At 48.8% G+C, this 12,561-nt stretch overlaps 1 protein-coding gene across 1 annotated transcript in view; it reads right to left on the bottom strand.

Annotated features, from left to right (window-relative positions):
- Window positions 1-6,624: 6,624 nt before the first annotated feature.
- The window catches only part of SPTBN5 (spectrin beta, non-erythrocytic 5), an 83,427-nt gene continuing 77,490 nt past the window's right edge, over window positions 6,625-12,561 (bottom strand). The window contains exons 61-67 of the mRNA XM_061997925.1: window positions 11,042-11,647; window positions 10,013-10,084; window positions 9,037-9,123; window positions 8,518-8,609; window positions 8,257-8,342; window positions 7,665-7,800; window positions 6,625-6,923 (exon numbers count right to left, since the gene is read on the bottom strand). Coding sequence (XP_061853909.1) covers window positions 6,755-6,923; window positions 7,665-7,800; window positions 8,257-8,342; window positions 8,518-8,609; window positions 9,037-9,123; window positions 10,013-10,084; window positions 11,042-11,647 — 1,248 coding nt within the window. The 3' untranslated portion in view covers window positions 6,625-6,754. The remainder of the gene's footprint in view (window positions 6,924-7,664; window positions 7,801-8,256; window positions 8,343-8,517; window positions 8,610-9,036; window positions 9,124-10,012; window positions 10,085-11,041; window positions 11,648-12,561) is intronic.

Here is a 12,561-nt window from a genome sequence, read left to right on the forward strand (position 1 = left end):
AATTCTTCCTCACACCTCCTTGCTGGAGGAAACCCTTTGGAAGAAGTGACACCTGGCTTTCGTTTGCTTTGGAGTGCAGCGAAGAGGCTTTGCCTGGAACATCTTTATAGCTCTCCACTGTATTAAAAAGGTGGTAGGGAAGGATGCTGAGCAGTACAAAACAGCTCCACAGAAGTCAGAGAAGTTTCCAGACTTCCTAGCACTTCTGGGACTTGTTGCTGGCTTCTTCAACCCAAACACAGCACGTGCACGGGACCTCCCAGGAAAACATGACACATTTCTTCAGAGCTGGAAAGCTACTTGACAGCTAGAGTCAGTTCCACCTGACATCCAGACTTAGACAGAGTGGGATCTGCCATTTGTGGTACCTGCAGACAGCATTCAAGCTCAGAGGGGAGGCATTTGCAAAGGGCTTCGTTTCATCAACCCTGCCTCTGCTAAATGCTTCTGCTGCAAGGGATGGCAGTGAATAAGCCTCAGGAACATTCCTTGTGCAGTGCTTGTTTACTGAGCTGAGGAACACCCTGCAAAACCCAAGCTGGGATGCAACTGTACAACTGAATTCAGACCCATGAGAAGATAAGAACTAATTGGATACTGGCTGCAAGAAAAAAAGTGAAGAGTCCTTGTGACCCCCTGCTCGCCCCAGCCAGCAGCAGGAGCCCCAAAGGACAGCCAAGGAGTGAGTGATGCCATGGTGCTGCACGTCCCCATGCCCTCCCTGCCTTGGGGGGCTCGGTGGGGGGTGTCAAACTATTGCTCATGTCTTCCAGCATGATGCTGTTGCACAGGACTTGCAGAGGGCTGAATGGGAGAGAGGGCTGAGGGCTGAGCAGCTCGTGGGGCAGCTGACGGTGCCTCTGTGGTGGTTCAAGGGCTCTGTCCAGTCAGAGACACTGGTGTAATCCCTGACAGACTGGGATTTCTTCTGCCCCTAAACCAATACCTCCTGAAGCTGGAAGACTTGGCCTTTGGGACTCAGGGCAGCCCCCTAATGTGATACAGCTGATTCATCAGGAACAAGACTGCTAACGGTGCTCTGTTTGTGTAGCACCCATGTTGTACATGGGAGCACTGTTGTACCTCATCTGCCTAATTCTTACACTCTGGTGCTGCAAAAAAGAAAGAGATACCCTTGTTTTGTTTGTGGGCTACAGTGAGTGAAATCAGGTCTCTGTGAACGCTCCACAGACCAGTAACTGGGGCCCTTGGTGCATTCATGATGCTGCTAATGCAAACACAAGTGCCCACTAAAATGTGAACCTAAGAACCCCTCAGGGCTGTCAGGTAACCCCCAGGCAGTGGAGAGCAGCTTTTCTGAGGGCCTATTAAACCCTGGTATGGAGGGAGGGAGGTAGCTGTGGGGTGTGAAGGTGATGTGACGCTCTCTGTGTAAGAGAATTGTCACCAACACTTAGGGTAGGGCTGGGGGCTGCTGGTTTGCCTTGCAGCCCAGAGGCACAGACAAGGATGTGCCCCTTGATCTCCTGTAGCCTTAAAATCAGATTTTAAAGTGTATTTTTGCATTTCAGAGCTTGAAATCACGTGAGGGCTGTAGCACTGCCCATCAATGTGAGGGTTGTTTTGTTCTGTAGCAGGCCCTTGAGGGAGCGTGTGTCTGGCCTGACGCTGCAGGAGGCCATAGAGGGCAAAGGCTGCTGGAGGACTCTGCTGCTGGAGGGAGCCACCCCTGGCACACTCTTGCCCACAACAGCTTCTTGGGAAGCCCAAAGCCCCCAGAACTCTACAGCATAGTTGCAGGGGCACGTGGCTGCTGTGTGACCTGCCTGCAGCTCTGCTGTGTGTTCCTCCTCCCCTTTGGATGTACAGGGCAGCAGCCCACTGCAGTGTTGTGTGTTTGCTGCCCTGTGCCCAGTCTGGCCTGGCCTTGTGCCACGTGCTCTTGAGTGGCTGTTTAAGTGGAGTTATGGAAACCAGAGCAGGAGAAAGCCCTCTGCTGGCATCTCACCATGAAAAGGCACGTGGCATGCCTCAAAAGCAAGCCTGGCTGTTCTGGCAGTGTGTTTGCTTAAGCACTGCAGAGGAATGTGCCAAAAAACCCCTCATGTGAAAGGCACCCCAGATCCTCACCTCCCTGAGCTGCAGAGCTTGCTGCCTGCTGCCAAACACAAAGGGAACTGAAGGCTCTTCTTGTAACTGTTAGCTACTCTTCCTAGAAATTGCCTGCATGTGTCTTTCAACTGTTTCATAATATAGTAATGAAAAATAAAGTCTTTCCAAGGAGCACCAGGCCTGTGGCAGTTTTTGTGTGCTGAAACTTTGGGGGGCTACATGTGTTTTCCCAGCTGCATTAGCAGGGCTTATGCCAGATGCCTGCTGAGCACTCTGTAGGGCATTTGCTGTTTTCAGGGCTGGGTGGCAAATAGATCAGAGAGATGTTCTAGTTTACAAAGGCACTGAGAGGCTGGGGGGAGGAAAGAAGTGGAGTAAAATCTACCTCCTGTGGTAAAAGCCTCTTCAGTGGAATGGCAGGAGACAGGGTATGGAGGCAGCTGTGCTGAGACACAGCTTCATTTGGCCTCTTGGATTCAAATGTGTTAAGAAGTTTGCCTTTCACTGTTACCAGTTCAAAGGTAAGTTTGAAATACCTGAGTTAAAAGTTATCAACAATGAAGGCAAATGCTCCAGTGTCTCACGACTTGCTGTATGTTGTTTTGTGACAGGCAGCAGCTCCAGCTGAGAGACTCTCCTTCCCTCCCACTGGGAAACTAAGCAGTGCAGAGGAATGCAAGCAGAGAGCAAGAGTCCCACCTCAGACTGGCTGAAGGAGGACCAAGGCTGAAGCCCTTGTCAGAGGAGTAAAGTACTTGAAGCTTTAGCTGCTACCTGTCAGGGTGCAAAACCTGCCACTGCTCCCCAGGTAACTCAGTAACTTTGGCTCAGAAACAGACATCAGTAAGGAGGGGGAAAAAAACCCCCAAACATATTCTTCCTCTTGCTTGCACCATACCTAGTAAGTGGGGCCCAAAATCCACATGCTTGAACCAGCAGATAGATATTCCAGCCAAAAGGGCTAAACAGATCTCACCTGGTGCTGGAGGGGTCGTCTGATCACTCCTGTCTTAGCTCCAGGAGCCTGGGTTAAGCTTGGCTTGCCAGCACTTGAGGCTGTCTCAAGTGAACATCAGCATGTTGTTTTGAGGTGTAGCAGGAGCCTCATTCTTCCCCTTTTGGGGTCTGTTCTGCTTCATCCTGACTGGTGGAAACAAGTGATTTCAGAACCAGAGCTGCAACTTGCTCTCTACTAACCCACTGCAGAGAGTGACCCACCAGCCATGTGTTTGGTCTCTGGACAAACAGACATGCCCAGCTTTAATTGCATGCCTGACACTTGATTGTTTGACCTCTTAGGTATGAAGATTTAAAGTACCTGAAGATGAGAATCCCAGCTGAATCCTCTTGCACAGTGCCTCAGAGGAAGCAAAGTCCCGAGCCACCTGAGCTGTCTCCTCCATGCGCTGCACAGTGCCAGGGCTGGAGCACACAGGGAAGGACATCAACCGGGGCTGAGGACAAGCTGCTGAGATTGACTCCCTTGCTCCCCTCTGGACAAACACTGAGGTACCTGCACTATGATAGAAACTGTTTTAAGGCATGAGTTGTTGAGTGTCCTTCTCTGAGGACATTTCCAACCCAGCAGGATGAGTTCCTGTGTGCCCTGCTCTAGCTGGTCCTGCTCTGGCAGGGGGGTTGCACTGGATGAGCTTTCCAGGTCCCTTCCAACCCTTCAGATTCTCTGATTGCTGCAAGTCCCAGCTTACTGGGGGCTGTGGATGCCTGGAAATCCAAACCCTATTCATTCCTCACTTAACCTCTGCAGTGATGCACTAAGTGCTTACATCTGATAATGTCAGGCTTCCATCTCATGAGCTGCTTTCTTTTCAAGCCATGCCCCCCTCCCATCCCTCTGGCAAATGGCAGGAGAGGTTTCTCTCTTTGTTTCCCCTTTACCATTGCAGCAGCTGCCTTTGAACATGGACTATTTGTAGCTCAGCAGAAGCAACTTTGCAGCTGTGCCTTTTTCTTAGTGAAGTGTTTTCTGAGCACCCAACCTGCAGCTCACCCAGAGCTGATCCTCAGCTTCATGACTGTTGTTGTTGTGTGGCACGTTGTGGTTTGTTGTTTGCATGTTGTAACACACCCTGCTGGACTGGCAGGTGCAGGAAGGCACTTACAACAGTTTGATCCCATAGCCTTTTGCATTTTTAGTGTGTGCATCCCTTCTGAAAGGTCCAATGCCTTGCAGAAGAATCTGGCCAACCCTTGAAAGTTCATTTTCTTGGGAAATAATTCCTCTCTTATTTGCTTTCATCCTGGGAGTGACAATCAGGTGGCTGCCAAGGGACTTTTTTCTTGGATCAGAGAGTGAGGTTACTGCTCAGGTCTGTTGCTGTGGCTTTGCAGAGTGGCATTCAGAGCACCACAGACTGATCTGTTACACTGAAGCCACCCTAACTCTGCACAGCCAATTCAAGGGGTCCTTTACATCAGCACCTTGAGGCAAAAACAGAGCAGGAAAACATCCTTAAGATGAGGCAAAGCTTTAAGTGCAATTGTGTGCCATCTGTGGAGACTGGGGATCAGATGATCTCATCTCAGACCACAGTGATGCAGTTTGGGGTGAGTGATGGTCAGGTACAGACCTGAGAGCATCTCCCTCCTCGTGTTTGTCAATATCCAGCTCAAACCAGGTGTTGTGGAAGGAATGGGAGCATTTTATCCAGAAAGTTCCCTGCAGGCCATGGTCTTCTTTCACATGAAAACCTGCTTTAAAAAATGTCCATTATTCCTCCACCATTCTGTCAGGCTCTAGAATGTCTTTAACTGGAGATGGTGACCTAGTGTGAGGCTTCACCTTTCTACTCCAGGACAGTGAGCTAGGAACTTGTCCCCTCACACCAGTACAGGTGTGTGTGCATGTGCACACGTCTGTCCATCACAAAGGTTCTGCCCCTGTAGGAAAGGATCCAGTTCAGTGTCTTTAGCCACTGAATCCAGCAATGGCACAGCATTATTGCCCAGGTTTTCATTCTAGTTTGCTCCACTTTGACTGCTCAAAGTGAGGCAGCCTGGAGGCTGACAGCCTGGCCAGCAGGAAAATGGAAGGGGAGCCCCACAGTTCAGGTCTGTGAAGCCTCTGAGTGGTTTTCCTGACTTAGATTCAGGTTTCTTGTTTGACATACAAAGAGGAGTCAAGGAGCATTACTGGTGGGAGTCTGTCTCCTGTGTGGAATGGAGCACCAGCCAGCTGGCCAGACCTTTTGTCCTGGACTCTTTGCTCCTCATCCAGAGCCCAGATTTGTGATGTTGCAGGAATTGCTGAAGTTCATTGAGCTACTTTCTCCTCTTCAGCCATGGAGATATCAATGACAAAGAAGTTCAGAGCAACTGTGGGGTCACTAGGGAGATAAATGGAGGAGAAAACCCTCATGATGGACAATAGGGGAAAGACCATGCCATACTTTTCATTCTCCTTCCTTTTCTTCTCAATGTTCATAGGCAAAGCCTGGTCCCAGGCCTCTGTGTGTACCAGCATGGTCAGGGAAGGAGGTGGGGGATCCACTACTGGGGAAGCAACAGACCAAGGTCTACTTTGAGAAGCCAGATGTTGAGTAAGGTGCTGCAGCAGCAGGCTTTGTTACCTGAGACCACTCCACCTGTGAAGCTGGAGGAGGTCTGTCACCATGGGATACAGTCTAATGCAAAGGCAAGAAGGGATCTGGTGAATGAGCCCAGTCAGCCTCTCCACAGCCAGTGGTGAGATCATGCAGTGAGCCCTCCTGGGCTTCATTCCAAGCACACACAAAGGGACAAGGCAGCAACTGGGCACATTCAGCGTGGATTTACTAAGGGCACATCAAGCTTGTGCTGGTCCTGCGTTCTGAAACAATCCGGCATGTGGTGTAACGTGCTTCAGCTGCAGTGAGGCTTGTCTGTCATCTCATTTGGAACTTGTGCAAGTCTTGCTGCACTTGAAAGCCTGTATTTCCCCAACAGACTATTGTATGATTCCTCATCAGCCCAGCTCCCCTGAGTTACTAACAAGAGCCCTGGCTTTGGTTTTGCTCTTTCTGAGAACAGTGCTCTTGAGGACTAGCCTTCCTCCTTGCTGTCATCCTGCCTTTCCTCTCCTTTTACACTGCAAGACTGATTGCATTATTGAGCTTTCAGCTTCCATTAATAACAAGCAAGACTGCAGGGCTGGTTTTTGTTCCCTGGTAACCTCATCCAGAGACAACTGGCAAGTAAGGGAATGATGGGTTAATGTGTTGTGAGAATGAAGGATTGTGGAGACTAACAAAACACTGCAGAAATGTTATAACAAATGTTCCCTTTGCAGACATCAACAGGAAAGATTTAAGAGGGCTGAAGTCTCAAAGCTGCTTGCAGGTGGCTGCTGCTCACTGACAACTTGCATCTCGTGCTCTGCTCAGTGCTCCCTGTTCCTGGCTGGAAGAGTCACTCCACTTGAGCTGTCCCTCGGCCCCTCCAGCAGGTAACCTGGAGTAGATATCACTTAGGTGACATGACACATGATGGACTTGTCACATACACAAAAGTATCCCAGGTGGAGGCCTGTTTCATTTTATTTAATGGCTTTATTAGATTTAATACATGATTAAGCTGAATTCCCAAGGCAGTGATTAACTTGGAACGTGTTGGTGAATCTCCAGAGGGCTTGGTGAGCACACAGTGGTGAAGGGTCTGGTGTTCATTCAGGCAAGTGTCATTTTTATCTTCCTGCTTCTAGTAGAGATGGAAACAGTTTTGTTTTATGACCACTTTGTTCCAGGTTCAGGGTGCTGATGGAGGCTCCTGTCACTGCAGTCCCAGCTTCCTTAAGGTCTCTGGAAAATCCTGCAGCCTCTCTCTCGGGTTTGATTTTGAAGGAAGGTGTTCTCCTGGCAACAATATGCATCATCAGAAAACCAGGTATGGTCTGGAGGAGTTGAAGCTGCTCTGTATATGTAAGCACTTAGAACTGTTTTGGTTGGAACAGATCTTTAAGACTATGGAGTCCAGCTGTTGGACCCAGCGCTGATACATCCACCACTAAACAAGTCCCTCAGGGCCACATCTACTTGTGTTGACACTTTCAGGGATGGTGATCTCACCACTTCCTTGGGCAGCCTGTTCCAGTGTCTAACAACCTTCTCAGTGAAGAAGTTCTTCCTGATTTCCAACCTCAACCTGCCCTGGTGCAACTTGAGGCTTTTTCCTCTTGTCTTGTCATTAATTACTGGAGAGAAGAGGTTGACCCTCACCTCACTACATGCCCTGTCAGGTTGTCTCCTCTCAGTCTCCTCTTCTGCAGGCTGAATGCCCCATTCCCTCAGCTGCTCCCCATCAGACTTGTGCTCCAGCCCCTTCCCCAGCTCTGGAACACTCTCCAGCCCCTCAATATCTTTCTTGTAGTGAGGGGCCCGACACTGAACACAGCACTTGAGCTGCAGGCTCCCCCGTGCCAAGTGCAGGGAGACAGATGATCACTGCCCTGTTCCTGCTGCTCACACTGTTTCTGACATTACTGACAGAGGAAGGGGGACTTTTTGACTTTGGGGCAATCCTCCTTTGTATGTGACTGCTAACCTGGGCACAACCAGCACTGACATCTGTTCAGCCTTGTGGCACAGAGCCCCTACCTCAGGAGTGAGCTTCTGCTGGTTAGTCTCTCAGCAGAGTCTCTGTCTGGAAGGTCCCACAGTCTTGTCTGGGACATCTCAGTATTTGGAGCACCAGGCTGCAGCATTGCTGGGGAATGCAATCTGTTACCATGTTCTGTAGGGTCAAAGAACATAAATAAAACCCTTATGCAGTAGTGTGAGAGGCAGTTTGACATTTCTGGGTCCATAAGAGTTTTCTCTGAGCATCGCTGTTGTAATTGCACTCTGGCTTCCTTTCCAGGCAGCCACTGCCTAGTGAGATGTCCAGGAGATCTAGATCTTGATGTTACTGATAAAGACCCAAAGCAACTCCTTAATAAAAGCATGACTACAGCCTTTGGGCAAGATCCTTTCCTGATGCTGGCCACAGTACAACTGAAGGGCTTTGCAAGCACCCTGGGCATTCTCCTGCCGAGTCATTACATTGCAAGGTGGTGGGTGACTTGTGTACTGCCACAGGCAGCTGTACTAACTTGTGCTGTCTAACACAGGTAAAAAGAGCAGCTGAAAATGCCTCAGGCTAAGGACATCTTCTTGTCTCACCACATTCTTGAAGGAAATGAGCATGTACCTATGTTATTCTGCAGTGATTGCAGCCAGTTGTCCATCAGTGCCTGAGAAGGTGCTGCGAAGAAATACTCTGCCCCATCTCTCAGCCTGGAAGGAAGGACAGGAGAAGGTGAGTCCTAGTTAGTCTTGCCTTACACCTCTGTCCCTGTAAGGCATTTCAGTTCTGCCTCCTAATAGCACTCAGCCTTAGGTGACTGGAGGCAAACCCCTCCATCCAGGCAGCTGTTTGGGTTTAGGCTTAGTGCCCTCCCCAGACACTCACCTCAACATGAAGGCATTCTCTTTCCTGATGTAATTGACCAGCCTCTCACATTTGGCACCTGGAATGCTGAGGGACAGGAGTGTGGACATGTTCTGGAAGGAGGGTGAAATGAAAACTCAATGGCTCCTAGGTTGTTTGTTTTCTGCTAGGACTCAATTTCATACCAACCTGCAGGCTGACCACACACAGTCACAGAATCTCAAGGGCTGCAAGGGACCTTGAAAGCTCATCCATTCCAACCCCCCTGCCAGAGCAGGAGCACCTAGAACTCACACAGCAACTCAACCAGGTGGGTTTGGAATGTCTCCAGAGAATGAGACTCCACAGCCCATCTGGGCAGCCTGAATAAGATACTTCTTTTAAGGAGTATGTTTGAAAGGCTTTGAAAGCTTATTCTTCTGTCTTACAGTTGAAGGAGAACTGATAGCCCCAGCCCAAAGCAAACACAACCCCCTTGCAAATACATTTTATACCTAGGTAAACACAGAGATTACCAGAAAGATTCAAACCCCTAATTACCTTAGATGCTGCTGCTTCATCATTGTAGAAGTCAAGCTTTAATCTGTCCAGTTTTACATAGAAGGGTTTCCAAGACCTTGAGCCTGGCTACATGAACAGAAATGGTAAGAAAATCCAGTTAGATCCAGCAGGATGTTTTACTGGGGTGTATTTAATTGGAGTCTATTTTATTTCCACAGGACACCAGCAGCTGTCCATATTATGATCACAGAAACTCTTTTGCTGCTGATTATCTCCTGGAAGAGCAGAACCTGCTGTAGCTACTGGGGTGGGTGGTTCAGGAGGTGTCTCTGACTCAGGACTGAATAATTGCCATGACCTGGTGCAAGTGAGCTCCACACAACAACATCTTCAAGAGAAGGTGGGTGATCAAAGTGACATCTGGTTTTGGCCACTACAAGTTCCATCTTTTTCCCAGTTAGAACACTGGGCCTTGCCTGCTGCTCACAACCTAGTTAAGTGTGTGGTTTCAGTCTAATGTGGCTGTTCAATTCTTCCTTGCTTCCTAAACTAACCCCAGTGGAGTGCTACTGAACACTGGGCAAAAGTAGCTGCTCTTTCCTACCCAACTGAAAGGTTACTCTAGTGCCATGGATGAAAGATATCTTGTGTATGTTCTTGTTATACCAGTGAATCAAGTTGACAAGTGGGTCATTCAGAGCAAAGGAAGGAAAAAGTGCTGAGGAAGGTAAGTCAACTTGTATTGATAATTAGGAGAACGTGTTCTTACAACCTGGGGTCTGGCTCATAAATCCATTAAATGGAGACAGACCCTGTCCTGCAGGATTCCAATGAATTCCATTGTCTCTCTTGATCAGGTCCTGCCCAAATCAGTGGATGCTTTTTCATGCATTTTAGAGGTAACTGAATTAAACCCACAGTCCTGAGCTCCTCTTCAGCAGGAGTTCATCCTGAAGAAGTCAGTCCAGATCTGGACTGTGACTTATTAACCCCTAGGGCTGGCATCTCTTTCTACCTGTTGTCGTCCTGGAAGGAGCTGGTCTCTCTTTTCTAGGAATCCTTCCATGTGCTGGAGAGTTCCAGGAACCTAAGACAGACAGGGTATTGCTGTTTAAAATAGCCCTTAAACACATGTTAGCATTTCTGAAGGTCTTTCTAGGTAACTTCCATACAGAGAAACTGATCTCTACTGCTTCAGTCCTCTCTGTTCACAGCACAGCTAGAAGTCCTCTTTAGGCTGTAGTCACATCTCTAATGTGCTACCTCAATGAAGACAATCCCTGTCCTTCTAGAGCATTTGGGGTATGAATTATGTTGTGGTGTATTAATTGGTATTACCTTGATACTATTAATCCACAACTAAAATTGCTAAAGCTACTCACCCCACTCCTGCAACAATACTGAGTTCCAGCACAGTACAGTGTTGTACTGGCACACTTAGGGGTGTGACAAACACATTCCTCTCACACTGCAAGGGGGGAAGGGAACAATGGTTACCTGTCCTGGAGCTAACAGTGCATTCCTGCCAGGGTGAGCAAACAGGAGTTGCTGGTTCTAGTCCTGCAGCAGGTCAGCTCTTGGCAAGGGATGCCACAAAGTCCTGCCTGCACTTGGACTTCTAAGCTCAGTGGACACTAAGCACCACCACCTCCTGTAGAGGGTCAGTCTGCAGCCTTGCCCCTTTGTCAGACAGCTTGTCCTGGCTCTTCAGTGCTCTGCTGAGTATTCAGCAGCATGGATAACCTCTAGTTTGAGAAAGAACAAGATAAACTGATACAGCTGTGAAGACCTAGACTATAACGCTGAGCAAATGAGAAATGCTTTTGAGCTGTACCTAGCTGCCTGTCAGCTGCCTTCTCAGAAAGCCTATCAACTGCAAAGGCACATGAAATGCCTCTTGTTCAAATCCCTGAGTGTATCCACTCAAGTGCCTGCTCTGTAGTGCCCTTGGGGACTTTCACACAGCACCTCCTCCATTTCCTTACTTTAACTAGCACAGGAGAGCAGTTTTGTGAGGAGAGAGGCAGGAATCCCTTGGACTCACCCTAGCTGTGTTCTCTGACCTCTCCCAAGAGGAGTTAGAGAGCAGTAGGCTGGATGCTTTGTCCTGTGACCTTTGGCCAGGCTCAGGAGGAGTTTCCATGAGCCTTGTCTGCAGGCTGGAGAAAGAGGAGCCTGCAGCACTCTTCTCCTGGGGTGCTGCAAGGCCTGTGGCAAACGATTCTGACCCACTGCTGCTGCCTTGCTGGCTTGTGGGAGTAGGAGTTAAAGGAGAGCTTAATGAAGGGTGACCTTCCAAAGATGCAGCCTGTGGGGCCACTGCCTTTAGTGGAGGTGGAGTGCTGATGTCACTGAGCCTCCTCTCAGCTCTCATTGCTGTTCCACTGCTGCTCAGCACTTCTGGGACTCCACCAGCAAGGAATTGTTGGGATGTTGACGGGGACTTTACAATGGGGGAGAAAATAGTTTCCAGTGGTGCTGTCCAGGCCAGGCTGTGTAAGGGCACAGGTGGCAGCGCTGCTGTGCTCTTTGGTGGTGTTTTCCTTTTGTCAGATGTTTTTCTCTTCAGAGAGGGAACTCGTACAACTTTGCCTTTATCCTTCTGCTCGCTCTCTTCCGTGTCCACTGGCTTCTGCAGACCCATCTCCCTCTGTGGGACACAAGTGTTACATCTCTTCAATTACCTTCATTGCATTCATGGGTACTTACACATCCAAGATGAATTCTTTTCAGCAGGAGTAGCTTTTCAAACACATTCTCTCCTGGCATTGAATTTTAAGGCCTGTAGCTCTACTGTCAGTCTTAGAGTTAGAACTGAGCTTACTTGCTTTGTGCTGAGTATGAATACTGACTGACTGCAGTGAATCCTGCCCTTGCTAAGCTCTCTGGAGGCTGAGTCTTTAGTAAGTTGTAAGAAACTGTGGTTGTCTCTGTGGCACTGCTGCTTTCAGTTTGCTGGAGGAGCAGCAGGTACCCAGAGGTGTTCTCACAGCAGAGTTTAGAGTGGAAGCCCTTTGTTCCTTCATTTAGCCAATTGGCAAATCACTGGACAAAAGGCAGACTCAGCTGAGATTGTTTTTAGCCCAATACCAAACACAACAGCTCTGTTTTGCTGGTTATTTCAGGAGAATAATGAAAACCCCACTGAACCAGGATATGAGAAGCCAACTGAATACTTTTGGTACTTAATGCAATTCATGGCTGGACTCTGACATCAGAAGGCCTCTCTCTGCCTTGGTCTCCCTTTAACTGTCAGCCTTTTGCCATCCTCCAGCACTGTCAGTTGGCTGCAACTCCCTGTTGAAATCCTGAATTAATCAAAGCCTCTCCATCCATGAAGCAAAGGATCACCCTGTTTCTCACAGAGTGATGCAGACAACACACCCTTGTTGCTGCTCCTGGCAGAAGAAAGATCCCACCTCTTCCCCAGAGCTTTAGCAAGCTGGTTGGACTCTTCTGATCCACATACAGGTCTCATTCTCAACCACTCTATCTGAGCTTTGCTCACTCATTTACTCCATCTGAATGCAGGAGTTCATTCTTCTATGGAGTGACTGTGCCTCA

This window comes from Colius striatus, chromosome 6 (assembly GCF_028858725.1).
Source record: "Colius striatus isolate bColStr4 chromosome 6, bColStr4.1.hap1, whole genome shotgun sequence".
Lineage (NCBI taxonomy): Eukaryota > Metazoa > Chordata > Aves > Coliiformes > Coliidae > Colius > Colius striatus.